This window comes from Dermacentor variabilis, chromosome 9 (assembly GCF_050947875.1).
Source record: "Dermacentor variabilis isolate Ectoservices chromosome 9, ASM5094787v1, whole genome shotgun sequence".
Taxonomy (NCBI): domain Eukaryota; kingdom Metazoa; phylum Arthropoda; class Arachnida; order Ixodida; family Ixodidae; genus Dermacentor; species Dermacentor variabilis.
In genome coordinates this window covers 105,585,756-105,613,384 of record NC_134576.1, presented here as the reverse complement: position 1 = coordinate 105,613,384, position 27,629 = coordinate 105,585,756, and the positions used below count along the sequence as shown (strand labels likewise).

At 46.0% G+C, this 27,629-nt stretch overlaps 1 protein-coding gene and 1 long non-coding RNA gene across 4 annotated transcripts in view; both read right to left on the bottom strand.

Annotated features, from left to right (window-relative positions):
- LOC142557212 (uncharacterized) overlaps positions 1–27,629 on the bottom strand; it is a 220,910-nt gene that overhangs the window by 71,958 nt on the left and 121,323 nt on the right. The gene's annotated exons all lie outside the window — the stretch shown is intronic.
- The window catches only part of LOC142557210 (organic cation transporter protein-like), a 52,798-nt gene continuing 41,888 nt past the window's right edge, over positions 16,720–27,629 (bottom strand). For 2 of the 3 annotated variants that reach the window (XM_075668901.1, XM_075668903.1), the window contains 4 exons: positions 25,518–25,732; positions 24,720–24,901; positions 19,727–19,878; positions 16,720–17,473 (listed from right to left, as the gene is read on the bottom strand). In XM_075668901.1, coding sequence (XP_075525016.1) covers positions 17,389–17,473; positions 19,727–19,878; positions 24,720–24,901; positions 25,518–25,732 — 634 coding nt within the window. In that variant the 3' untranslated portion in view covers positions 16,720–17,388. The remainder of the gene's footprint in view (positions 17,474–19,726; positions 19,879–24,719; positions 24,902–25,517; positions 25,733–27,629) is intronic. The other variant, XM_075668902.1, reaches the window with a different exon arrangement.

Here is a 27,629-nt window from a genome sequence, read left to right as displayed (position 1 = left end):
TCACAACGGCCTCCGGCGGCTGTCCGACCCACAAGCACTGAGTCGGCAGTTACGCCATCTGCCCCTGCGGCGGTTGCAGCTAGCGCTGCTCCGTCAACACTGCAAGGGGGACCATCAACCCCGAAGGTGGGCGCAGCCGAGGCTGCCCCAACCTCCCCGGCCCCTTCCAACGCTGGCAACAGCCGGCGCACCAAAATTCCTCAGGGAGCCCCATCGACCTCCGGGCTGGTGGGCGCAGGGGTCTCGCCTTCCGAGGTGAGAATCTCTCGAAAAACCTCTCGCTCTCAAGAGCGCGTGTCCGGCGCCTCGCAAGAGGCAATGGACACAACACCTATCCCCACGGCGCTCCAAGCGCCTAAGGAGCGGCGAGGCTCCCTCGAACGCTCCAAAAAAGGCAGAACCCCGGTTACAGGGCCTCGCAAGAGCTCTGTAATCTAAGGCATCACTTCCATTTCCGTAAACACAGCACCAATTCGCTTTAAATATGGATACACAAATCATACAATGGAACGTCAGAGGTCTCCTTAGAAACCTTGATGATGTACAAGAACTGATCCACCAATATAATCCAAAAGTGCTGTGTTTACAGGAAACACACTTAAAATCCAAACACACAAGCTTTCTCCGACAGTACATAACTTTTCGTAAAGATCGCGATGATGCTGTTGCATCATCGGGCGGTGTCGCCATTGTTATCCATAAGAGCATTGCGTGTCAACTTTTACAGCTACAAACGCCTCTCGAAGCAGTGGCGGTTCGAGCTGTTCTCCTAAACAAACTCATCACCATTAGCTCTCTTTACATACCCCCACATTACAAATTAACGAAACAAGAATTTCAATCCTATATAGATCAGTTGCCAGAACCTTATGTTGTTCTTGGCGACTTCAATGCGCACAGCTCCCTGTGGGGCGACTCTCGTACAGACGCGCGAGGTCGTCTCGTTGAACAGTTCCTTTTCTCTTCTGGTGCTTGTCTTCTGAATAAGAAGGAAGCGACATACTATTCTCTTGCAAACAGAACATTTTGTTCAATAGATCCCCGCAGGGGCGTCTGCGTCAGCAGGCGTTTGGTGTGTTGCGACACCACGTACCCGAGCACACGAGGGTTGGACCCTCCCGCGTGTAGCCGTGCGCGGCTTAGCCGTGTCCGGGGAAAAGGGGATCCTGGGGGTTGAGCCAATGCCGGGTGTTTGGACCTTTACGGCCCCTCGGCGGCGGCAACACACCCCTTTGGCCTCGGCTTCACGTAGACGGCACCCCCGGACTGACCCACCCGGGGGAAATCGGTAGTTGCCGTTTCCTGTCTCTCTCTCCTTCGACCCTTCGTCTTTCTCTCACTTTCCAGCTTTCCTGTCTTCTTCTCACTTCTGAATTTCTGATCCTTCTGGCAGCTAGGGTTAACCTTGTGTGAAATAACCAAGCTTGGTTATATCATATTTGGTTATAGTGGTTGTGTACAGCTGGCGATGGCAGGCCTCGTTTATTTACAAGGCCTGTCACGTCCCCTTGTTGGGCTCCATGGTGGGTGGCTGACACCACTGCCGAAATTACTCCAATTTTTATGGCTTCTTCTTTCCCCAGGCTTCCTGATCGCCCTCTCACAAAAAGAGGGCGCACCGAAGAATGTTTCAACTTCTTTAATAAACCCACTGAAATTTTTCCACGTTTCCACGTGATTCACAGCGAAACCCCCGACAAGACCGTAAGAACTGTATCACCTTTCGTTGTCGCGAAATGCCTAACTGAGACCCTAGGTGCAGGATACAAAGTCACGAAAATGGCCAGTGGTGACATTCTCCTTGAAGTCCGTGATAAAGCTCAGCATGAAAATCTGCAAAAGCTCACCTCGCTTGGCGACACCCAAATCTCTCTAAGTCCTCATCGTTCATTGAATAGTACACGAGGGGTAGTATCAGATCAGGACCTGCTGGAACTGACTGAGACAGAGCTCCTAGAAGGCTGGAAAGATCAACACGTTACGAATGTACAGCGAATTAAGATCCGGCGTGACGACAAAGAAATTCCGACAAAACACCTCATACTTACCTTTTGTACGAGCACACTCCCTGAACAAATCGAAACCGGCTACATGAAAATAAATGTAAGACCATACATTCCAAACCCCCGACGCTGTTTTAAGTGCCAAAGATTCGGTCACGGCTCTCAGAGCTGCAGGGGCCGTACCACCTGTGCAAAGTGCGCATCACATGAGCACCCTTCAGATAACTGCAATGATCCACCCCACTGTGCAAATTGTGACGGTGAACACCCGGCATACTCTCGCTCTTGTCCCTTATGGAAGAAAGAAAAAGAAATTATCACGCTCAAAGTAAAAGAAAATATTTCCTTCAAAGAAGCTAGAAAACGCCTCTCGTTTGTGGGGCCTTCTTTCTCCGACGTGGCACGGCAGGGGGCAGTGCCACAACGGTTCTCGGCGGCCGTTAGGACCACGCAAAGTGGACCGACGGTAGCGCCACTCGCCCCCACTGCGGGATCAGCTAGTGCTGTTCCGCAACCCAGCAAGAGCCAGCAGTCCACCGGACCTGCGGGCTCCACGACTTCTAGGGCCTCTGTTCGCACAGAGAAGCCCGAAACACCCGCGAACGTACACCGCGAGCGGGCATCCAGCGCCTCTATGGAGGCAATGGATACATCAAGTGTATCGGCGTCTCGGACGCCGAAGGATCGGCGAAGCTCTCAGGAGCTGCCCAAAAAAGGCAAATCCCGCATCACAGGGCCTGGCAAGGTTCCTGTGGGATAACATAGTTTTCCTCTCTTGAACACACATCACCATACACTTTCACTATGGATACACAAATATTATATTGGAATGTCAGGGGTCTTCTTCACAATCTAGATGATGTCAAGGAACTCCTACATAAACATAACCCAAAGGTGCTGTGTGTTCAAGAGACTCATCTGAAAAGCACACAAACAAACTTTCTTGGTAACTACGCCATCTTCAGAAAAGACCGTGACGAGGCTAACGCGTCGTGCGGTGGCGTAGCAATTGTCGTAGACAAGTCTATAGCTTGTCATCATGTAGCCCTACAGACACCCCTCGAAGCAGTATCAGTGCGAGGAGTTCTTTTTAATAAGTTGGTTACTGTTTGCTCCATTTACATACCCCCAAACTATCACCTTCACAAAACAGACTTCTACAACCTTATAAATCAGCTTCCGGAACCCTACATACTCGTTGGTGATTTTAATGCCCACAACACCCTGTGGGGAGATTCCCGTTGTGACGCGAGAGGTCGGCTGATAGAACATTTTCTTTTGACATCCGGTGCATCCCTATTTAATAAGAAGGAGCCGACTTATTACAGTGTGCATCACAACACATACTCATCTATAGACTTAGCAATTGGCACTGCTAGTCTTCTGTCTGACCTGAAATGGAATGTCATCAAGAATCCTTTTGGAAGTGATCACTTCCCAGTCACTCTAAACTTAACAACACAGTATGATTCTCCACCGCATGTCCCTCGATGGAAATTAGCCTCAGCCGATTGGAAAAGTTTTCAAGAATGTACTTATTTACCGTGGGACTTTTTAGAATACAATACTATAGATGATGCAGTATCATATTTTACCCATTTTATTATCGACGCAGCGCAAAAGTGTATACCACAAACAAATGGTCTTTCATCCAAAAGACGTGTCCCGTGGTGGAACGAAGATTGCAAAGAAGCGCGAAAGAGGCAGAATAGGGCATGGGGCAGGCTTCGTCGATCACCAAATGCGGAGAATCTAATTGAATTCAAGAAGGCAAAATCACAGGGCAGGAGAACACGACGACGTGCTAAGCGAGAAAGCTGGGAAAGGTACATCTGTAGTATCAATTCGTACAAGGATGAGGGTAAGGTATGGAACAGGGTGAACAGATTAAAGGGCAGGGAAACACAACCGCTTCCTTTAGTAAACGCTCAAGGCGACACCATGAAAGATCAGGCAGACCTCCTGGGTAAGCATTTTGAAAATATTTCTAGTGCATCACACTATGCGCCAACTTTCCTAAAGTTCAAGGAACGCATAGAGCGAGAGCGCCTTGAACGAAAATGCGCAGCAGATGAACCTTATAACCGTCCGTTTAGTCTCGCTGAACTGAAGGCTGCTCTCAGTTCCTGCGGCAACTCAGCACCAGGTGGTGACCGCATAATGTATGCAATGATAAAGAATATGCATCCAGAAACATTGAACACACTTCTGTCTCTTTACAACACCATGTGGCTATCTGGGCATATTCCATCCTCATGGAAAGAAGCGATTGTCATCCCAATTCATAAGCAAGGCAAAGACCCCGCATTAGCCAGTAGTTACAGACCAATAGCACTAACGAGCTGCATGTGTAAATTATATGAAAAAATGGTTAATCGGCGTCTAATCTATTTCCTGGAAAGCAACCGTCTACTTGATCCCCTTCAATGTGGTTTCAGGGAGGGTAGGTCAACAATAGACCACCTTGTTCGCATTGAGGCAAATATTAGAGAGGCTTATATACACAAACAATTTTTTCTTTCTGTATTTCTGGACTTGGAGAAAGCCTATGACACAACATGGCGATTCGGAATCCTCCGAGACCTATCTGCGATGGGCGTACGCGGCAATATGCTAAATATGATAGAAAACTACTTGACTAACCGCACATTCCGTGTTAGAGTGGGCAATGCCCTGTCCAGGCTATTCACTCAAAAGACTGGTATGCCACAAGGGGGCGTGCTTAGTTGCACCCTCTTCATTGTGAAAATGAACTCCATCCGCGAAGTCATTCCATCCTCAATTTTTTATTCAATATATGTAGACGATGTACAACTAGGATTTAGGTCTTGTAACCTTGCTGTCTGCGAGCGCCAAGTCCAGCTCGGACTGAACAAGGTCTCAAAATGGGCAAACGAAAATGGCTTCAAGCTAAACCCCTCCAAAAGCTCCTGTGTACTTTTTTCTAGAAAGAGAGGCTTGATACAAGATCCTGATATTATGCTGCATGGACAACACATACCACTCAACACTGAACATAAATTTTTAGGCATAATACTCGACTCAAAACTAACCTTCATTTCTCATATCAAGTATTTGAAAGCTAAATGCCTTAAAACAATGAACATCCTGAAAATACTATCACATACAACATGGGGAAGTGACAGGAAATGCCTCATGAACCTCTACAGGAGCCTTGTACGATCGCGCTTAGACTACGGTGCCATTGTGTATCACTCAGCTACACCCAGTGCTCTCAAGATGCTGGACCCTGTGCATCATCTTGGTATCCGCCTCGCCACCGGTGCCTTTAGGACGAGTCCGATTCAAAGCCTCTATGCCGAATCGAATGAATGGTCGCTCGATCTGCAGCGGTCATATTCTACATTTAATTATTTTCTGAAAGTACATGCTAACGAAAACCATCCTTGTTATCCCACCATAAACGATATGACCTCTGCAACACTCTTTCACAACAAACCTACAGCCAGAGAGCCATTCTCGATCCGTGTGACAAAGCTGAGCGAGGAGATGGATGTTCATATTCATGAAAATAGACTAATGGCTTCTGCCAAGCCGTTTCCACCGTGGTTGTGGCGAATCATTGACTGTGACACGTCATTTGTGGAGGTAACGAAGCACGCTCCAGAGGCGCACATTCATATGCATTTTCTGGAATTACAATTTAAATACCCTTGTCCAGAGTATTACACAGATGCGTCTAAATCACATGCTGGCGTGTCATACGCAGCCGTCGGCCCATCCTTTTCCGAGTCCGATGTTCTGCACCCTCAAACAAGCATCTTTACAGCAGAGGCGTATGCAGTATGGTCGGCTGCAAAACACATCAAACAGTTAAAACTACGTAAGGCGGTCATATACACAGACTCATTAAGTGTTGTGAAAACATTGATGTCATGCTTCAACCACAGAAATCCAATAATTGCAGATCTTTTCTCTCTCCTCTGTACTATTTATGCCTCTGGCCAACATGTAACGATATGCTGGGTGCCTGGACACAGAGGTATTGAAGGTAACGTCCTGGCAGACCGAATTGCTACCTCCTTAGACACAAAAGCTTGCAACATGTCCGCAGCCGTTCCCTTCTCAGACCTAAAGCCATACTTACGGAAACAACTCAGAACCTACTGGCAGCATAAATGGGACTCGGAAACCCTTAATAAACTCCACATAGTTAAGCCACATTTAGGATTCTGGCCATCACTGACCAAGTCCAGACGAAGTGATGTCCTATTCTGTCGTCTCAGAATAGGGCACACTTACGGTACACATAGCTTTTTGTTGAGTGGCGGTGAGCGTCCAATGTGTAGTAGATGTGGGGAGACACTCAGTGTTCAACATGTCTTCCTAGAATGCCGCGAAACACAAGCCGAAAGGAAAAAACACTTCCCTTTAGCATACAGTCAGTGTATACCACTTCACCTGGCACTGTTTCTAGGCAGAGAACCGCTATTTCACATGCAATCTACCTTAGCCTTTTTAAACGACGTTAACACGCTCCACGTTTTCTGTGCAAGAAATTCGTAACACGGCCTCTTGCGAGAGGCCACGGTTGCGATGTGAACCTTTGTTATAGCACATGCCTCCAGGCCCTTGTACTCAAGGGACCAGCTGAGGCTGTTGTGCTATTTGTCAACAACAATCACTTGTACATTTTTATTCATGTAACGCTATTACACCATTGTTGAACAGCCTATACTTACAGCATACCCTACTTCAGCCATTCTCATATTTTTATTCCTTGTGTATTTTATGCAACTTATAGCTCTCAGTTTTAGGCCTCTCTACAGCCACGTCACATAAGCCATTTTTCCATTCAGTACTCATCACCACTTCCTTGGCGCTCTTTGGCCACACTTGGCCCTTGCGCCAATAAACACTACATATCATCATCATTCTTCAATAGATCTTAGCCTAGTCTCCCCGTCACTGCTCTCTGAACTTGAATGGGAAGTTAACGACAATCCTTACGGGAGCGACCACTTCCCGATACTACTAAGAACATATAAAGAAAACGAATGTCCACCACAGGCTCCTAGGTGGAAAATCGATACAGCCGACTGGGAGAAATTCCGAACCTTAACTAGCATATCATGGGATGACATGTCCTCGTTAGAAATTGATGCTGCTGTGGCTTACTTTACAGCTTTCATTATAGATGCCGCATCTAAATGCATACGTGAAGTAAGTGGCTCGGCATGCAAACGGCATGTCCCGTGGTGGAACGATGAATGTAGAGTCGCACGTAGGAATCAAAACAAAGCGTGGGGGTTGCTACGTGCTTCACCCACTGCAGAGAATCTTGTTAACTTTAAGAAAGTTAAGTCTCAAGGCAGGAGAACTCGCCGACAGGCCAGAAGAGAGAGTTGGCAAAAGTTTTTATCCAACATCAACTCGTTTACAGATGAGGCGAAAGTCTGGAACCGCGTAAATAGAATTAGAGGGAGACAGATATATTCACTCCCTCTGGTAAACACACAGGGTGATACGCTGCAACATCAGGCAGACTCACTTGGGGAGCACTTTGAGTGTGTGTCAAGTTCAAAACATTATTCGAAATCCTTCCTGAAGTATAAGCAAATAGAAGAATGTAAGCCACTCAAAAGAAAATGTCTAGAGAATGAATCGTACAATTGCCCTTTCAGTATTGCCGAGTTGAGAGCTGCCTTGAGCTCATGCAAGAGCTCTGCACCGGGATCTGACAGAATCATGTACTAAATGCTCAAAAACTTACACAATGACACGCAGGTTACACTACTCACACTTTTCAACACCATTTGGGACGCAGGGTACCTTCCGACCGCATGGAAAGAAGCCATAGTGGTCCCTGTTTTAAAACAAGGCAAAGATCCCTCCTCAGTGGCAAGCTACCGCCCGATAGCCCTCACAAGTTGCATGTGTAAGGTATTTGAAAAAATGATAAATCGGCGACTCATCCATTTCCTTGAACAGAACAAAATGCTTGATCCCTATCAGTGTGGCTTCCGAGAAGGGCGCTCCACTACCGACCATCTTGTACGTATTGAAGGAAATATCCGGGACGCCTTTATACATAAACAGTTCTTCTTATCAATATTTCTCGATATGGAGAAGGCGTACGATACGACGTGGCGTTACGGAATTTTAAGAGACTTGTCAGAAATGGGCATCCATGGCAATATGCTAAACCTAATAGAAAGCTATCTGTCCACTCGTACCTTCCGCGTAAAAGTCGGTAATGTACTTTCGCGCCCTTTTACGCAAGAAACTGGAGTACCCCAAGGAGGCGTGCTCAGCTGCACACTCTTCATCGTGAAGATGAACACGCTTCGCGCTTCATTACCATCGGCAATCTCTTATTCTGTCTACGTGGACGACATACAAATAGCTTTCAAATCTTGTAACCTCGCAGTGTGCGAGAGACAGGTACAGCATGGCCTGAACAAAGTGTCGATGTGGGCAGACAAGAATGGATTTAAGATCAATCCTAACAAAAGCTCTTGCGTTCTTTTTACAAGCAAGAGAGGAATGATCCCAGATCCTTGCTTAGAACTATGTGGACAACAAATACCCGTAAACAAAGAGCATAAATTTCTAGGTGTTATACTAGACTACAGACTCACTTTCGTCCCCCACATTAAACATCTTAAAGAAAAATGTCTTAAAACAATGAACCTAATCAAACTTCTATCCCATACTTCGTGGGGTAGTGACAGGAAGTGTTTAATTAATCTCTATAAGAGCCGGATTCGTTCACGATTAGATTATGGTGCCGTGATCTATCATTCTGCCGCTCCAAGTGCGCTAAAGATGTTAGACCCTGTTCACCATCTAGGTATCCGTTTAGCCACAGGAGCTTTCAGAAAGAGTCCCATACAAAGTTTATATGCAGAATCGAATGAGTGGTCACTTCATATCCAGAGAACATACATCAGCCAAACATATTTTCTGAAAGTCCACTCTAATCCTCAACATCCGTGTTTCAATACCATTAACGATATGACATATGCTACACTCTTTCATAATCGCCCATCCGTAAGACAGCCTTTCTCGCTGCGTGTGAGGGAGCTTAGTGCAGAAATGCATGTTCCACTCCTCGAGCTTCGCCTAATGCATCCAGCCAAGCTGCTACCTCCTTGGGAGTGGCAGCTGATACAATGCGACACATCTTTCTTTCAAGTTACAAAGCACGCTTCAGACATTGAAATCCAAATGCATTTCCGGGAACTCCAACACAAACACTCCTGCACGGAGTTTTACACAGACGCATCGAAGTCGCACGACGGGGTGTCCTATGCAGCCGTCGGTCCATCCTTCTCGGAATCCGGCGTACTGCATCCGGAAACTAGTATCTTTACGGCTGAAGCCTACGCAATATTATCGACCGTGAAGCATATAAGGAAATCAAAACTCAAAAGATCAGTTATATATACGGACTCCCTAAGTGTTGTGAAGGCTTTGATATCGTTCTGTAAGCGCAAAAATCCTGTTATAATTGAACTCTATTCCATCTTATGTAACACATATATATCTAACCAGCATGTGATTATATGCTGGGTGCCAGGACATAGGGCCATCGAAGGTAATGTTCTGGCGGACCAGATGGCCATGTCAGTTGCATGGCATTCTGCTAATCCCACCGCTGCAGTTCCTGTCACAGATCTGAAGCCCTTCTTGCGGAGGAAACTACGAAATCACTGGCAACGCCTATGGGACGCGGAAACAAATAATAAGCTCCACGTGATAAAGCCACAGTTAGGATTCTGGCCTCCTGTAACAAAATCACGCCGGACAGATGTCCTATTCTGTCGTCTAAGAATAGGGCACACTTTTGGCACGCATAACTTTTTACTTACTGGAAATGAGCCCCCAACCTGTGGGAGATGCGGGGAGAGGCTGACCGTCCTCCATGTCCTCCTGGAGTGTCGGAAAGCCGAATCTGACAGAAAGAAACATTTTCCATTAGCATACCGGCAGCACATTCCCCTTCATCCTGTAATGTTACTCGGCCCAGAACCACTCTTTAACACTAACGCAGTCCTAGACTTCCTGAAAGATGTTGTGTTACATGTAATTAGCCCTATACGTTCATAGCGTCTCCTCTCTCCAGAGGATGCCGCTGTGATAGCTATCTCGTATAGCACATGCCTCTCGGCCCTTGCGTTTCAAGGGCTCTGGCGAGGCAGTAATGCTCTTAGACAATTTTAGCATCTCGCAAACTTTATATAATGCATCATTCTTTTTAATGCATTTTAGTGATCATAGTACATGTCATTAATCATGGCCATAGTTTTATTACTGGTAATTTTATGCAATCTACACACTCTTTTAGGCCCCTCTACAGCCAAGTCGCATGAAATTCACAGAGCCCATCAGACCACGACATATTCATTACCACTAGCCTGGCGCTCTTTGGCCATACCTGGCCCTTGCGCCATTAAACCTCAAACATCATCATCATAGTAATCATAAGTACACTGCAAACTCATTAGCACAGACATGGCGCTCTTTGGCCATAACTTACCCTTGCGCCACAAAACGCCATACATCATCATCATCATAACTCAGGGGACCAATTGCAATGCATGCTCACTGACCTGGAGAGGCAAAGCAGAAGAGTTCTGCAGATTAATTTTTAGACCCAAACTAAAGTAATGCTTAACAGTCTCGGGAGAGAACAGCAATTTACAATAGGCAGCGAGGCACTGCTACTCTTACATCTACTTAGGGCAGGTAGTGACGGCGGATCCGGATCATGAGACGGAAATAATCAGAAGAATAAGAATGGACTGGGGTGCGTTTGGCAGGCATTTTCAGATCATGAACAGCAGGTTGCCATTATCCCTCAAGAGAAAAGTATATGATAGCTGTGTCTTACCAGTACTCACCTACGGGGCAGAAACCTGGAGGCTTACTAAAAGGGTTCTACTCAAATTGAGGACGACACAACGAGCTATGGAAAGAAGAACGATAGGTGTAACGTTAAGGGATAAGAAAAGAGCAGATTGAGTGAGGGAACAAACGCGAGTTAATGACATCTTAGTTGAAATCAAGAAAAAGAAATGGGCATGGGCATGGGCAGGACATGTAATGAGGACGGAAGATAACCGATGGTCATTAAGGGTAACGGACTGGATCCCAAGGGAATGCAAGCGTAGCAGGGGGCGGCAGAAAGTTAGGTGGGCAGATGATATTAAGAAGTTTGCAGGCATGGCATGGCTACAATTAGTACACGACCGGGGTTGTCGGAGAAGTATGGGAGAGGCCTTTGCCCTACAGTGGGCGTAACCAGACTGATGATGATGATGATGGTGACGATGATGATGATGATGATGATGACATTTCACGAAAAGCAAAAAAATACTGTTCGCAGGTACACAGACGGCACCCGGCCCTGATGAAATACACTATGAAATGCTGGCTCACCTCTCAGACGCTGCTGTGAACGCACTTTTACAATTCTTCAACAAAATATGGGTATCGGGAAAAATACCCGAGGCTTGGAAAAAAGCCGTGATTGTACCGTTTCTGAAGCCTGCAAAGCCACCAACCAGCCCTGGCAGTTACAGGCCTATAGCTCTCACAAGTTGTCTCGCAAAATCATTTGAAAGTATCCTGAACATGAGGCTGATGTTCACTCTTGAATCCCGTGAACTTCTTGACATCCACCAGTGCGGATTTAAAGAAACGTGTTCAACGACAGATCATCTCGTCCGCCTAGAAAATACAGTCCGAGAAGCATTTGTACACAAGCAACACAGTTTAGCAGTCTTTTTTGATATCGATAATGCTTACGATACCACCTGGAGGTTTGGTATTCTCCGCGACCTAGCAGAGCTTGGTATTCGTGGCAGGATGCTGAACTGCCTGAAAGATTTCATGTCCGACCATTCATTTCATGTGCGCCTGGGTGCAACCTTTTCGAAGAAATTCATCCAGGAGAATGGAGTGCCGCAGGGCTGTATTTTAAGTACGACACTTTTCATAGTAAAAATGAACTTCATAGCAAAAATCATTCTAAGTCCATTATGTATTCTGTATATGTCGATGACCTCAAATAGCATGCACATCCTCCAGCTTGCCAACATGCGAGAGACAGATACAACTCACAGTGAATAAACTCGCCATCTGGGCAGACAAAAATGGGTTTAAGTTTCCCCCCCCCCAAAAAAAAACAGTTGCTGTCCTCTTCTCACTCAAAAGAGGCCTACAGGTTGACCCCACCCTACACCTAAATGAAACCGTACTTCCAGTAAAGAATGAACAAAAATTTCTAGGTATAACTTTCGATAAAAAGCTCACATTCCTACCACACATTACCTCCCTCAAAAAGAAAGCTTCCCAGTCACTAAATACACTCAATGTACTGTCATATAAACATTGGGGTTCTGATAGAACATGTCTTCTACACATTTACCGTTATTTAGTACGTTCCTCCTTAGATTACGGCTGCATAGTGTATGGCTCAGCAAGACCGACATACCTAAAAAAATTAGATCCACTACATAACTCAGGATTGCGTATTTCTTGCGGTGCATACCGAACGTCTCCTATAACCAGCCTTTATGTACAAACAAACGAACCCCCACTAGAAAATAGAAGAGCCGCTCTAACCTCTGCATATATTCTTAAGGTACAATCTCTACCAAAACACATTTGCTACCCACTTGTAACAAAATGCCCTTCACGAGTACTTTTTAACAACAAACCACAAACTACGAGACCACTGCTCCTGCGATTTGAAGAGATGTGCCGGAATCTTGGCATTTTGGACACTTTACCTGGCATTACCCACAGACAAAATCCACTACCCCCATGGTTCATCTTTGGGACAACTTGCGATCTTACTTTAACACAGTTCCGTAAAGCACAAACTCCGGCACAACACATCATTCAGGAATTTCTAGTACTAGAAGAAAACTACAGCAGTTTCACAGTTTTTTATACAGATGGTTTGTAAACAAATGACCATGTTGGAAGTGCAGTCGTCCAAGGAAACTGGGAAGAAACAGTAAGACTTCCGCAGTGCACATCCATTTTCACTGCTGAATGTTACGCCATTTCTATAGCAATAGAGAAAATAGTAAAGCAGAACCTCGCAAATAGTATAATATACACAGACTCCCTAGTGCACTCACAGCTCTTCATGCCAAAAATGCAGTCACACCATTATTAGGATACATTATACACAATTTAATAAAAGCCACCACACAAGGACTGAACATTAAATTATGCTGGGTTCCGAGCCACGTCGGAATTAGTGGCAATGAGAGTGCAGACGCATGCGCGGCACAGGCCCGGCACAAAGAAGTCACAAAAGTAAGGATACCTCCTAACGACTGCATGAAGTTAATACATTATAAACTAAGGAAAAAATGGCAGTCTGCTTGAAACAATGAAGTAAACAACAAATTACACCTGTTAAAACCCGTATTAGGCGAATGGAAATCTTGCACGCACCAGGAACGTTTCAAAGAAGTGATTCTGTGCCGTCTTCGCATAGGACACACACACCTAACACAAACTTCATTCTAACAAAGCAAGACAAACCCCAATGTGAACTATGTGGAGATGAGCTAACAATAAACAACATCCTATTTTCATGCAGAAAACTTGAACCACTGAGGAAGAAGTTTTTTACCATATTTTGCAATGAACACATCCCTTTTCACCCAGCTTTGATTTTAGGAGAAGATGCGCTTGCTGATGTATCATGTGTTTCTAGCTTTTTAAAAGAAGCTGGAGTTCTCATAAAACTTTGAAACCTCACAGAGTGCTTAGCTACATATTACAGAACACCTCATCCACCTTCTCATCCGTGAGAAGAAGGCCGAGGTTCATAGTTAACTTGTTGGGACTCTCCGGGCTCTTTCCCAGACAAGGGCTCACTGAGGTGTCCCAATTTTTTTAGAGTCCATACCTAGTGTTTGGCGCATGATAGCCTAAGCTGCTTATGCGCCATTAAACCCAACTCAACTCAACTCCTCGACTACAACCCCCGCCTAGACTCTCACCCCGCCTGAAATACAGCTGCCCAGTCGCGGACATTCAATGCCGCACGTCTTCAATGAAAGATTCTTTGTTTTCCAAATGCAATAGCGCTGTGGAACGCTCTTCCCGACTGTATTGTTTCTTCCGCCGACCGCACGACTTTCCGTGAGAAACTAACAATCCACCTCACCTAAAACGTTGTGTTAAAAGTTCACTTGATACTTGACCCGTGTTAATTAGTAATTCATTGTTAGCGATTCATTCTCATGCATAATATTTTTTCCGGGATTTTTTTCGCGTGTGGTTGCGCGATGAAGAGTTCCTCATACGTTGTTTGCCTCCACCTTATGAATGCCTTCAGGCCTTTAAGGCTTCAATAAATGCAATGGTTTATGTCTTGTTTAATCTTACAGTTTAATCTTGCGATCATGCTCGCTCCTTATTCGTGGTGGCGCCGATTGCAGCCGAGCAGGCGTGAAAATTTTTGCAGCATATTGCACATTTGTAGGCATTACAACTACTGCTGAACGCCACTTTTGAGTTCAATGAAGTACACCTACTGTGATATAGGGAGGCCTCTCAAGCGCAGCCATTCCTTCTAGGATGGACAAACGTAATGTAGAGTTACGCGCCTCTGAACGCCGTGCGCGGGGCTGCATTTAGCTACTCTTGTCACGAGCGACGCGACCCTGCACACGTGACACAAGCAGAGTCATTAATGACTTTTTTTTCCCCTCTACAAGACGATGCCGAAGTAGTGGGCGTTGGTAGTATGGTAGCAAATATACAAGCGATAATACTAAAACATGTTTTCGCAATGTTGGTTTCAGCAAGCGACTCCATTAGACCATTCTTAAAGACGCTTCACGTCAAAAAAAGTAAAAAAGAAGAAAGACATTCGCCTGCTACCTTTGTGCATTGTAGTCGTAGCCGCGAGGAAACTACGACATGAGCATTTTGTTATAGTATATTTTTCTTTCACGAAGGTTAAAAGCTAGTCAATATTTTATACGAAGAGGCGATAACGTTTATTGTGCTCTTTCTATGGGTGGAATGCCGATTCGAAAATCGCCTCTTTTCTGTGCGGGAGTCCAGCTCACGTTGGTAATAAATGATTTTCGACGTCTGGGGGTGATGTACAATAGGGCGAGCGCTCTGACACTACCGTCGGAGAGGAAAACGAAACTATATGCCTATGTAAACACAGAACACAAAATAAAATACAGAGTATTTGAAACAAACCGCGTCACGCTGACCCTGGGAAGCAAATGCTTCGGTGGGCGTTGCGAATTAATTCGGCAAAATTTGGACAGCGTATGTGCAGCACGTGGTTGTAGATTACCATCGGGATACAAGGATTTTGGGAGACACTGGACGAATATTTCGAATGCGAGCGCAAGCGTGGATCTACTTTTCCCGTGACCTGTAATGAAAAAAGCTGAACGATAAAGCAGGAAGACGAACTTACAGAATGTGACAGTCGAGTCCGAGCATTTCCTTGTAATCTTTCAGGCAGGGATTCCATCTTTTCCTTGCGCCTGAATGCAACCTCACACTACCCCTTTATTTACCGTTTCTACGCTTTCATTAAAACAATTCCACTGATTTCGTTGCTGTCATATGAATGTGACTTGCGAAAATCGGGCCACTTTATTCCCCTTCCTCTCGTTCATTACACAGCGAGGGTCTCAACTCGTGCCCCTTTCGTGCCTTCAGATATACGAGGGTTTTATGACCAGTCCCCTTTTCCCTACCTCACGTATCACGTGCCGCCTTGCGGCAGAAAGAATGTGCTACGTCCTCCGCCGAGACCGTGAATCGTGGAGCTGGCTAACGATCCCAGGCGGGCACAGCTTCCAGCTTAGCAGACAGCTAAGACAGCTTCCTTATGGTAGCTGTCTTGCGCTTGTTGATTAACTTGAATAGTTATGCCAGTTCTATTCTAGCTGTAGGGTTAGAGGCTTTCATGTATTGGCGCTTCTTGATCAGATCTTTCGTCTCCTGCGATAGCTTACTGGTATCAGATATCTACTGGTGTCTGATATCATACGAGGCTTTTATGGCCAGTCGCCGTTTCCTTTCTTCACCTATCGCAATCCCGAGAGAAGATCTATGCTCCTACAATATTTAAGAAAGTGGACGGGGAAACGGCGCCGAGGTAGCTGAATTGGTAATGTGAAGACTGGGTTCGTATTTAGCCTGTTACCAGTCGTCTTTTCTTTTTCTTCAACTTTTATTTCGCCTTATAATTTCTACATTTCAATTAAAACAAGTAATTCTGCGCATGCTTTCCTTGGTGTCATTGTCTGTTGGCTTCCTATGATTGTCGCTTAACTATATCGTAACCCGCGGTTACCCATTCTCTCCTTCATTAAATTGGTCGCAAATACATGAATGGAGGGGCCTCAGAATTTATATTATTTTCAGTTAGCACGGGTGCCAGCCTTGCTGTCCGCAGAAGTGCCCCTCAATCCACAGCTATCGTGCACAGTTTTTTAGTTTTTTTGTTTTCATTGTTGTAGCGTTGAGGTAAAGGGACGTCAGAGCACTTCAGCCATATCAGACCGCAGTGCACGCCATTGTTCACAAGTTTCAGAACCAGGATACAATAGTTGGCGAACGACGCGTAGGTCTGCCTACTGCCGCGTCACCTGGGGACAACAAAACTCACTATAGAACGGTAATTCTTGAGCGCTACAGCAAAACATCTCTGCACGCACTGTAAGCAAAGCCAAATATGCAGTACTCTCATTCAGTACGTTTATTTTTTTCGCTCACATCTGCCATTTCGAGCCCGTTTTAGCAGCATTTGGGTGGCTACGGATTTCTTCTGGTTGCGTAGAGGTAGCTCATCAATCGATTAATTCTTCCTCAGAAGGGAACTTGAGCATGGTGAAAGTTTCAAACGGAGTCTTGGGACTGCTACAACAGCCTTCGAGATTGTGCAGCACATAGTGTCGTGCTCTCGTAGGCCGTGTTGGTGTGGTCGAATAACTCTTTGTTGCCGTCGCCCGCCCTCGTATCTTCAGCGGCGTCTACCTGCGAAGGACTGTTCAACGCTGCTGAGATGGACCACGACAATAGAGGAATAAGGAAGGGGGGAGGGCTGTCTTCAACCCTGAAGAACTCTTCCCGAGACCCTGTCCAGCTCCAGTGGTAGTCGAATGGTATCTGGATAGCGCAGCAAAACACGGACACAAGCAGAAACGAAGACGAAGACAAGCGCTATCAACAACGAAATCTAATTATTCCCGGGATCGGTCGTACTTATACACCAATAAATTTCGCTGTTGGTAATTAGCGCTTGTCTTCGTTTCTTCTTGTGTCCGTGTTCTGCGGCGCTATCCAGATACCGTTCCGTGATCATCGGCCGACAGGTCCATTTCGCCACCCTCGTCCACTGATAAGGCAGGTGTTACGCGTTCATCAAAGCCGTTGTTGCAATGGATTGGTTCCGTTCTTCGGATGCCTCCGCCGTCGTCAGCTGGCAGTCGCCTGCCCTGCGTGTGAAGAAATACAAATTCGTTTTCGAGGTGGGTCACCAGGCTTCGAAATTCTTAGTTGGCGATTATTTCAACTTGGAACATTAGCGTTACGCGAGCGCAGCTTGTTTCGCTAGGCTCTGCTACTCTGTGTAGAAAAAAAAGGCCAATAGGAAACGTGACAAAAAACAAGCAAATGAAGATAAAACAAACACAAAACATACCAGAGGAAGTTGGCAGCAGCATTTGTTGAGGACCGCGATGTGGTCGGCCTTGCTTAATTACCAGTGTGTTTCGGGCACATAAAGGACACATGAAATAAGTTGTCGCAAGAAATGTAACTAAAATACACGTGAACGCGTAGTTGGACGAAATAAGCGTGTAGTTCTAAACTGCCTTCCACTTGAACAGATGGATGAATGGCAGCATACTCACATGTATCATGGCGCGGTAAAGACGTTTCCGTTTACGCTGCTTTTAAGCTTATTCAGTTTGCCTTTCAAAGGCCTTGAAGATGACTGAACAGCAACTTATTGACAATCAATCAATAAATCTGTCTGTCTGTATGTATGTGTGTGTGTGTGTGTGTGTGTGATCTGCTTAAATTAAGCTTCGATATTTTTAGAGGGCTAAGCTTATGAAATTAGACATCTCACTTAAGCTAAGATATATTTATGTTTTGGGTGGGTAAATCGTTTAAAATGTTTGCCTTTATCTTTTATCTTTATTTATTCAGTATTATGTTCATTTCGTTTTTATTATTCAGCTTTTTAAGTGTCACAGAAATTTCCCGCACTACTCGGGTGGCGTTTAAGAAACATCGTGTTTAGAAGCTAAACGTCTTGACATAATAACCTGTGTAGTTCACTTAACCGTTTTTTTTATTTGGATAACGCCTCCAAGCTGCTAGACACCCAGATATATTACAAAGCGAGCGTAAGGAATCGCCATAGTAGATTGCAAATGTTAATAAATTATTGCACCGTTGTTACTCGCAAACACTCTTGTTCATATCCTATTTCGTGCACAAATAAATTTACAAACGGAACAAAAAAGGTTCAAATTATTATTATTATTGTGGCCTGCTTCATGTGTGATGCTCCTAACTAAACGCCACAAAGTGCGGCGCATATTCATCTCGGGTGCTGGCATTGTACTGTTTTTAATAACAGTTCATATCTTTTTTTTTTCATCTGCAAATTAGAAACGTGATTAACCACTTCCCTCGGTGAAGCAAGCATTGTTGCGATTACCGTAAAGTTGATGCTTCTGGTGCGGCAACGCTCTTCTTGTGTACGTTAAAAAAACTGCCATGCTTTCTTGCCTGATCGCTTGGTAATACCGAGCACAATTCAGCGTCTACTTCATGATTCGCTTTATTTTCCTTAGCGAACCTCGCGCCGTTTACTGGCACGTCAAATTTAATGGTACTAAAATCATTGGCAACACGTGAGTTCTTATGCTAGAAACTATTTTCACAAACTTTATAGCAGTTTGGCCTACCTCGGCGTCTTCACTACAAGAAAAGGACTATCGCTCACAAGAAAGGAAGAAAGGAATCTGGAAACGCGATAGAGGACCAGGTGAATGTGAAAGCAGCAAGAAAAAGCGAGAGCCTTTTGCAAGCGACTGTCGGCAAATTTTAAGTTTTTACGTCAATTTCTTTCTTACGACATTTTGATTGGTTGGTGATTGGTTCAGTCATCGTCAATTTTGGACGTACCAGTACTTGTCAAATTCCTGTAAAAAACTGTCACATTCCGTCATAGATTGGCTCGCGCCCATTTCTTTTTGTTGACTAAATTATTTATTATATACTTTCACACAGTAAGAAGCAACCCTTATGGATCGCAGAACAATCAGCTGTGCGCTGTGCACAAAGAACCCACCAAACGTACCGACGTGTCCATATTAGGATCAAAACAGACAAACAAAGAAAGCAAGAAAATTCATGTCACTTAAGGAGATACCTATTTATAGTAGTCGTAAATGACCAGGGATCGGCTATCGTGACCATAGGCATGGGAGTGTGGCTCGTATCAGCACAGGTTGCTTGACATAAAAATAAAGATGGAGGAACACGTCAGTGCGACAAAGAGGAGCAGCTGCCTTAATACTTCAATACTTTAATACAAGGCTGCAAAATCAGTTGCTGCTTTAGTGAACGGTGATAATGAAGGTCTCTTTAAATAACCAAAGGCGCAGAATACGCAGCGGAGGAGGCTCCCACTCCCTTTAAAAAATAAACTCAATGATTTTTTTTCTTCTTACTTCATGCGCTTCTTGGCGACTTCTTCGGCCTCATCGAATGTGTCCGGAAGTTCGATGCCTCGAGTTTCTGGCAGAAACGTGGCCGCTGCGGCTCCTATGACTGCTGCCGTTGCTAGTAGTGCAGCAGCCACATACACGGAAGCCTGCTTCTTCTGCGTGTGAGATGTGTACGTGCGAGAAAAAAACAACACTCTTCAGTGCACACCATGGTCTCATCCCCTGGCTCTCATTAACAAATTTCATGCATATTTTCGACCAGTCTCTCATAGTAGACGCACATACTTACTGGCACAGTGTCGTGGTAGAGTCGAGTGTGGTGTGCACACTGCTAAAATTTTCACACCCTTATGGCTGTAATGCGGGTGTATATGTCTTTTCCCCCATGTAAACACTCTTGCAACACGCTTTTTTAACGGAAAAGGTTATTCACTAAGAAAACACCATTAGTACACCCCAATCTCTAATTTACACCCTAATTTTACGGGAGTAAGTGAACAAGCTTACAGTATATGATAATTAAACATTGGCAGTTTACGCTTTGATATTGGCCATACATGAAACGCGCGCTACGTACCTGCGCTTGAATCAGGTAGCCGGAATGATTAGGTTGGGGCGTCTAGACAGCAGAGCACTGACTCTGAACAGCGGCCAAAAATGAAGTTTCCCACGAATATTGATTTCGAACGGATGACACTAACGCGCCGACCTTGCATCGCCAGATATCTGCAAAAGGCTTCTCATGATCAATGGTAAAATCTTTACAATGGTATCACTGAATACTTAAAGGTGTGGAAGCAGTTAGATTGGGAATGGTTAGGCGTGAGGGCGAACGGTAAATAGCTCACCAACTTCCGGTTTGTAGTTGACATTGGCATATTCAGCAACGCTGCAGACTATTTGCAAGAAACGTTTGAGGACCTTAGCGAAAGAATGTAAGAGTCGGATTGAAGGTTAGTATGCAGAAGAGAAAAGTAATGATCCAAAGCCTGGCGAGAGAACGAAATGTCATCATTGGCAGTCAGCCTCTAGAACCTGCGCAGAAAAACGTTTATTAAGGTTAATTACTCGCAGGGGCCTGTGATAAAAAAATTAACACAAATAAAAAATTAGTTGGAGAGCTTACTGGAAGCATTACTAAATCATGACCATGGAGCTTACTGCTAATGATTGCTTTTTACTGTTACTAACATATGGGGCCGAAACTTGGAAGTTACCAAAGAAGCTTACGAAGACGTTAAGGACCGCGCATCGAGCGACGCATTGAAAAATGTTAGGCTTGACGGTAGTATACGGGAAGACAGCGATATGGATGAGAGAGCGAACGGGGATACCTGATATTCTGGTTGACATTAGGTTAAGAAGTCGGGCTTGGCAAACCATGCAAGGCGCAAGGGAGTGAACAGCTGATCTATTGGAGTTGGAGAATGGGTGCTAAAGGAAGGGAAGCCCAGCCGAGGGCGGCAGAGAATAAGGTGGGCGTCATGGAATTAGAAAATTTGTAGACACGTGGAAACAGTTAGCAAAAGACAGGGGCATTGGAGATTGCTGGAGAAGCCTTCGTTCTGCTACTGCGATGGACATCAAAATAGGCTGATGATGATGTCACGACATCCATGCAAGGTCCGTGGCATATCATTCATGTTATGTCATGCCTGCGTTTCATGCACCTTCTGAAAGCTCGATTGCATCGATTCCGGGGGGGGGCAGCAGCAGAGTAGCCAAGGGGGGCACGCCGGGAACTTGTAACGCTTACTAACAGTAAAATTCTTGCTACTATTGCACTGGCCCACCTCCTTCCCCTTCCACGGTCAATTGGGACTCCCCCCCCTCACACGAAAAGATGTCTGGCTACACCACAGTGGGGAGGGGGGCGTAAGGTTGCTTTAGACCCCTCTCCCTAACTTCTCAATGGAAGCGGGGGAGGGGAGCTGCCGTCGGGTCGCAAACCTTGGGCAGCCCAATTACCGGCTGCATTTCCTTTTGGACGTGAATACTGCTCTAATGTCATTATACAATAGGATTCATGGCGGTTCGAGGGCACGCGACAATAAAAAAAATTTGCATACAGCCATCAGCAAGTCTTTGCTTGAGCAGGTCTTTGGGAGCTGGGCAAGAATCTCGTAAGAAGAAAAGCTTCGCATCCCTCTTACATGCATTGTCAGCTCTGGATCACCACCGACTGCAGTTTTTTGATAAAAAAAATCACACAGAAACTCCTCTTGGAGTTGTCTAAGTATGTGTAAGGATTGTGACACTTGCTCATCTACAGGCAGTCGAATGTCGTTATCAATGTTATGAGACTTGATCCGATGAATATAAGTGACAGCGCTGCGGCGACACGAGCTGTTGTGGTCGGCGGCGCAAAGTGTATGAAGCAAGCAAAGTGCTGCAGGTGGCGGGGTCAGGTGCGCTGATGACGTTCCGTTAATTTTGAGCCGTTATCGCTCTTTAGCGCTTCACTCATACACGTCGAACCATTATCAACCGTTCTGCGGCGGCCTCTGTCCGCATTGCAGTTCGCCTTCAAGATACCGCAAGCAGAGTGTGCCCACTGCTGAAAACTTAACGCACTGTGTTCTCGCCGTTTACTTCGCTCTGACAACAGAGGCGCGTGTACACCTGCATTGAAAGTGATCTGCGAAAGGTGCATAGTGCGTCTTGTGCTGAGAGCTTCTTGAGCGCTGTGTTCTCGCCGCTAGCATGAAGGTGAATTCGCTCACTGCTGCGGGTTCTATTTGGAAAGATATCGTGCGGTACGGACTGACCGACGGATGGTTTTTATTGTTGGGTAAGTATAGAAGTGCTTACGTTACAAAAAAAAAAAAAACCAGGGCCCGCGAATTTCGCGATAACAACCAACACTCCCCCCTCCCCCCCCCCCCCCCCGCTGAGCGATGCCGCCTTGGTCACCCGGTCGCCCCCTCCCCACCCCCGGGAAAAGGGACACAACGCCTCTATCTCAGGGAAACAAACGATGATGAAACGCTAACAACGGCGTTTCCCAACGCGTTGTCCCATGGCCTCCGAAATTTGCGTGCGAAGCTGGCGCTCACGAATCTGGGAGGCCTTAATTGACCGCCTAATCGCATACAACGACAAAAAAGTAATGCCAAGCGACGTAGTAAAATAATCTAAACAAGGAACTGATCTTAACCCTACTGTTTGGGGAAAATAAATAAAAATCAGACAGCCGCAACACACGCCACTAAAGCCACCACCGCCGGCATAACGTCGGAACCAATAGTTGGCGACATTCATTCGCGCTATTCCGCTACACCGCACCTTCGTCTCCGCAACGAGAGCCGCCATCTTCCCGCGCATATCGTTTTATTTTTCTGCAAGTCCGCGCGAACAGCTCATCGGTGGATGCACGGCTGCTCGGCGTCGCATTGCGACCTGCGTCATTTTCTCGTGTTCGCACAATCGGTGTGAGACATTTCGCATGAGAAATGTTTGAAAGAAGTGCCGCACGTCCAAGTAAAGCGGCCGTACGGGTGCTATGGCGGTGTGCCCCGTTCTCGGAAGCGTCATCGGGTTTTCGGCATGCAGATTTCAGGTACGTAAAAATGCATTTCGTCTCCCCATTGAGCTCCGGGGACATTTCGTCGTAAATTTTAAAATGATTCTGTTCATTTAGGTAACCTTAAACTATCAGAATAACAACCAGCTAGTCTAACTTGCAATGCCTGTGGGATAGTCAGTGCAAGCACAGGGTGAAAAATAAAATAAATTGTTGGGTATAAGCAGGTCACTGGCAGTAAATGGAGCATATAGAAATTTGAGACAATAGTGCATGCTTATATACTAAACAGCCTGCACAGCGGTACATGCACTTTTGTTTTTACATGCTGAAACATTATTCTAAGTGGAAGTGCTTTGTTGCACTTCGTTCTTTGGCTTTCAGTGCTACATTTTAGTCACTATATATGTGAAGGTACTAATGGAAGCATCCCGTGGAATTAAATGAGAAATTTGATGAACAGAAGTACAAAAATTGTGCTTAAACAGCAATAAACTGTCTGTTTGACAGGTAAACGTATGCTTCTGCAGTACTGCACTGGTTACTTTCGACACTCCATGCATTGCCTGTGCTCTATTGCATACAATATGAGCTACAATCAGCTGTGGTGGTTTTCCCTCCTGGTCGAGTTGGTGTTGCTGCGAGAATTTTTGACCAAGAAAAGTGGAGGTTTCTAATTATTTCAGAAAGGCATATAACATCATGCTTTTGGTTGTGTGCTTTTTTCCCTGGAGTGATAAGTACTGGTGCGCCAAGTAGCGGGACATGCTGTGTCCTTAGTGCAGCGGGCGTTGTTACTGCGTTCTGCATCCTGCCTGCTGTGCACCATTACTGCAGAGGAAGATGACGAAAAGCATTGAGTGTGTGCATTGCTGCGATCGTCAAACTTAAATTTTTTGCCTGAAAGGGTCGCACGTTATATATACTGCCACATGAGAGACCAGAAGCGCAGTTTGAGCAAGCACGTGTGAGGGGTCGCCATACTCATAGTACCATAGCTAAGGCTAGGCAGCATTCACAACAGCTAGTCTGTCCATTACGTACATGCCTCTAGTGAACGCTAAAATACTTGCAGGGATAAGACCCTTTTTGCCGGATGTTGTCCATGCTACACCCATATTTAAAGGGTGGTGTCTATGTTACACCCATTTAAAAAGGGTGTTATTTGTTTTACACCCTATGTCCTAAAGGGTGCTTCTTATTTAACACCCATTGGCAAGGTGTCATGATTTTAACTCTTTCCTTTGTGGGAGTGTTACTTCACACCCCTTTGCGTGGGGTGTTGCAATACACTCAAAAAGGGTGTCACCCACGGGACAAGTCATTTACACTCTTAAGGGCGTTAAAATTTTTAGTGTGTGCCTCATACGGTGCTCGGCAACATCGCATGCGCTAGACGCAGGACAACGTGTGTGACGAGGACAAACGTTGGTGAGGACAGGTTGGGATGGAGAGGAGCAACGAGCAACTCACAAGAACGCTCATGAAGGGAGCCACGATGCCCCCAACGCGACCGACGGTGAAGCACGCGGCAAAGCCGAACCCGCGTGCAGCTGTCGGGAACAACTCCATGGTCCAGACCCACTTGACCGATGCCGACAGGGTGAGCACGAAACGACCCACCATGGACATCGACAGGCCTACGTAAGGCGAACCTGAGTAGAAGTGTTTACAAAGTGGCTACATATGTAAGCGCAAGCGGACATGTTTTATTCGTGCTGAACAAGCAGCGAATAGCGCATGGGCAGGACAAAGCGCCGCAATAGACACAGCACTGCGTTTTCCGTCCCTAATTCTGTCTCGTGCACTGCGCTCTTCGTTACCTCTTTATAAAGGACAACTGCAGAATGAAAGCAGTGGCGAAAGAGGAGAAGCTGCACTCCCAATGTCTGATTGTTGATGTACGAGATCTTTGCCATTGGCTGTCCACCGTAGCACATGATATGTTCGCAATAGTAATCAGCCGCCATCACCGACAATAAAAGCAAAGTTCGATTTCCGCTATTTCTCCGCGCATAGATATGACCTAAGGTGGTATATTTCGAGGTAAAGAATGGTCTTCAAGGAAGTCCCCATAATACTTGAAGCAGTCGGGAGTAAAGGAAGAATGCACACTGAGGCTAGGATGCTTGATGAAGACACATTCAGTTTTCCATGTTACGCCAAAGAAACTTTACGTCAGAGCTAAACCCCTGTGAAGCCCTAATACTGTGCCTACTATTTTTTTCAGCATCTCTGAATAAAGCAACGGGTGACAGCCAGGATTCTTACCTGGGGGCGTCAACTCCACCGCGGCTGCTGCAATCCCCGTCAATATGAGAGTGGCCGCCTGAGACGGCTTACGACGACAGTAGTATACCATGACCAGCCCGACGAATGCAGCGGGTATCTCGGCCGCCGTGGACACGGCGAAGTTCACCAGGTGGCTACCCTCGATATCCGCGGCACCGAGCGTCATAGCGAACATGAGGAAGTTGTCGCAGAACCTGTCACAGGGGTTTACTGTTAAACACGCGTTGTGTACCGTTTAATGTCAAACACTTTCAACATAGGGTTTTTATGCGTCGCATATTACTAGAGCTCAACCCAGCTCCTCAGGCGCGGCGGTGTCGCCTTCAAGGCTGACCACGTGACACCGTGACCTCACGACAGAGGAGAAACAGGTCTCCAACTCGCGCAGTCGCTCGCGCCGTCGCGGTATATAAGCAGCTGCGCTTGTTTCTAGGTGGCTTTGGTTCTACTCTTTCAAGATGGGCTGGGTGGGAATCGAACCAGGGTCTCCGGAGTGTGAGACGGAGACGCTACCACTGAGCCACGAGTACGATGCTTCAAAGCGGTACAAAAGCGCCTCTAGTGAATGCGGTGTTGCCTTAGAAACGAGCTGTTTATAAGGCTCAGGCGTGCGTCGCTTGCTCAGGCGCACATTTCGTTGCCGCGCCGAATGCTGCGTTGCTCGACGCTCACCGCGTCCAATGCGGGGCGCGTAGTCGCTGCGCCGTAGCCCATTGTCTTACACCCCTTGGCGGGTCGACGGGAACGCTGTGGCGTTCCACTCTTGAAGGCGAAGCAGACTAACGCATGAGTTGTTTCTTCGTCTAGCCGAACCAAATATAGCCAAGCAACAGCAGTTCAACAGGCTAAACAGTGGTTCAACAACTAAAATAAAGGCTAGTATGCTTCGCATCCTAGGCTTAACCTTAGCTAAGCCACAGCCATTTTTTTTAAAGTACACCAAACGCGCTAGAAGTTACACGCAGAATCTTCCATGGGAGTTGTATAAATGATGCGTAAGCATTGCTACTTTTCACCTGCTGTTTCATCGTCGTATGCCCGCTGTGTCTGGCATAACTGCGAGAAACAGCGCGAACGAATAGTGAAACGGAGAAGCGCCGATGAAGCACAGAAATGTTAACAGCGACCAGCATGAGACGACGAACAAGAGGCGATCAGTAGCAGTGTTCACTCATGTTACACGATGGTGCGTTTGCACGATGCCGCTGCTTCTTGGAAGGTAAGCACTGACCCATGCGTGCTGTAGTACGTTACGTAATTGAATAGCGTCCCGTTTAGTGGACGTCGTACATAGACATGATCGGTTACGCTGCCTCCTCTCGATGCGAACCCTTATCAAACACGTGATCAACCGAAATCCGGTGACGGATGCGCTTGGCCCTTCGGACTCTTTCAAGCAATCGCCTTATGTGACGGATTGACAGGTGTTCTCGTTGTGTAGGTATAGAAATGCGTTTCAATGCATTTAAAATAAATCTACCACGGATGTTAGATTACCACTTGAAAATGAGCGTGCAGATCCTAAGCAGATGCTGGAATTGATGTGAAACGGTACACCAAAGGCCATTAGACTAAACGCAATGCGTACAGCTGTCTCTGTTATCATGTTATGCAACAGGTAATAATCGTGTGAAATGTGTTTACGTTCATGCACCGCACTAATCGCAACTTTAATATTGCGCACTGTTTATGTTCATGCAGTACATCGTTCAGAAGCTACGCCGAACTACAAACAGGCAGCTCAAATGAGCGCACGTTTCCAGACGTCGACGCAGTGACATCACTACGACGAAGGCGATGTTTGGTATTTGTCGAGGGAGGAATTGTGAAGTGTGACGCGAAAGGCAGTGATAATGTTGATTGTTATTGGCCAGTGACCTGCTCTCGCAAGTGTTACATGACGTCATGTACGCGCCTAGTGAGCAAAGCGGCGGGGCCAGCGTCAGTGACATCCGCTGCGCGGCCCCCGATGTCACCAAATACCGTAAACACTCGCCAAGTAGCTTCGTTTTTGGCTGCCACAGCGTTTGAATACAAATAGACAATATACATATACAATGTACATAGTGTATGTAGCGCCCAAAAACAATG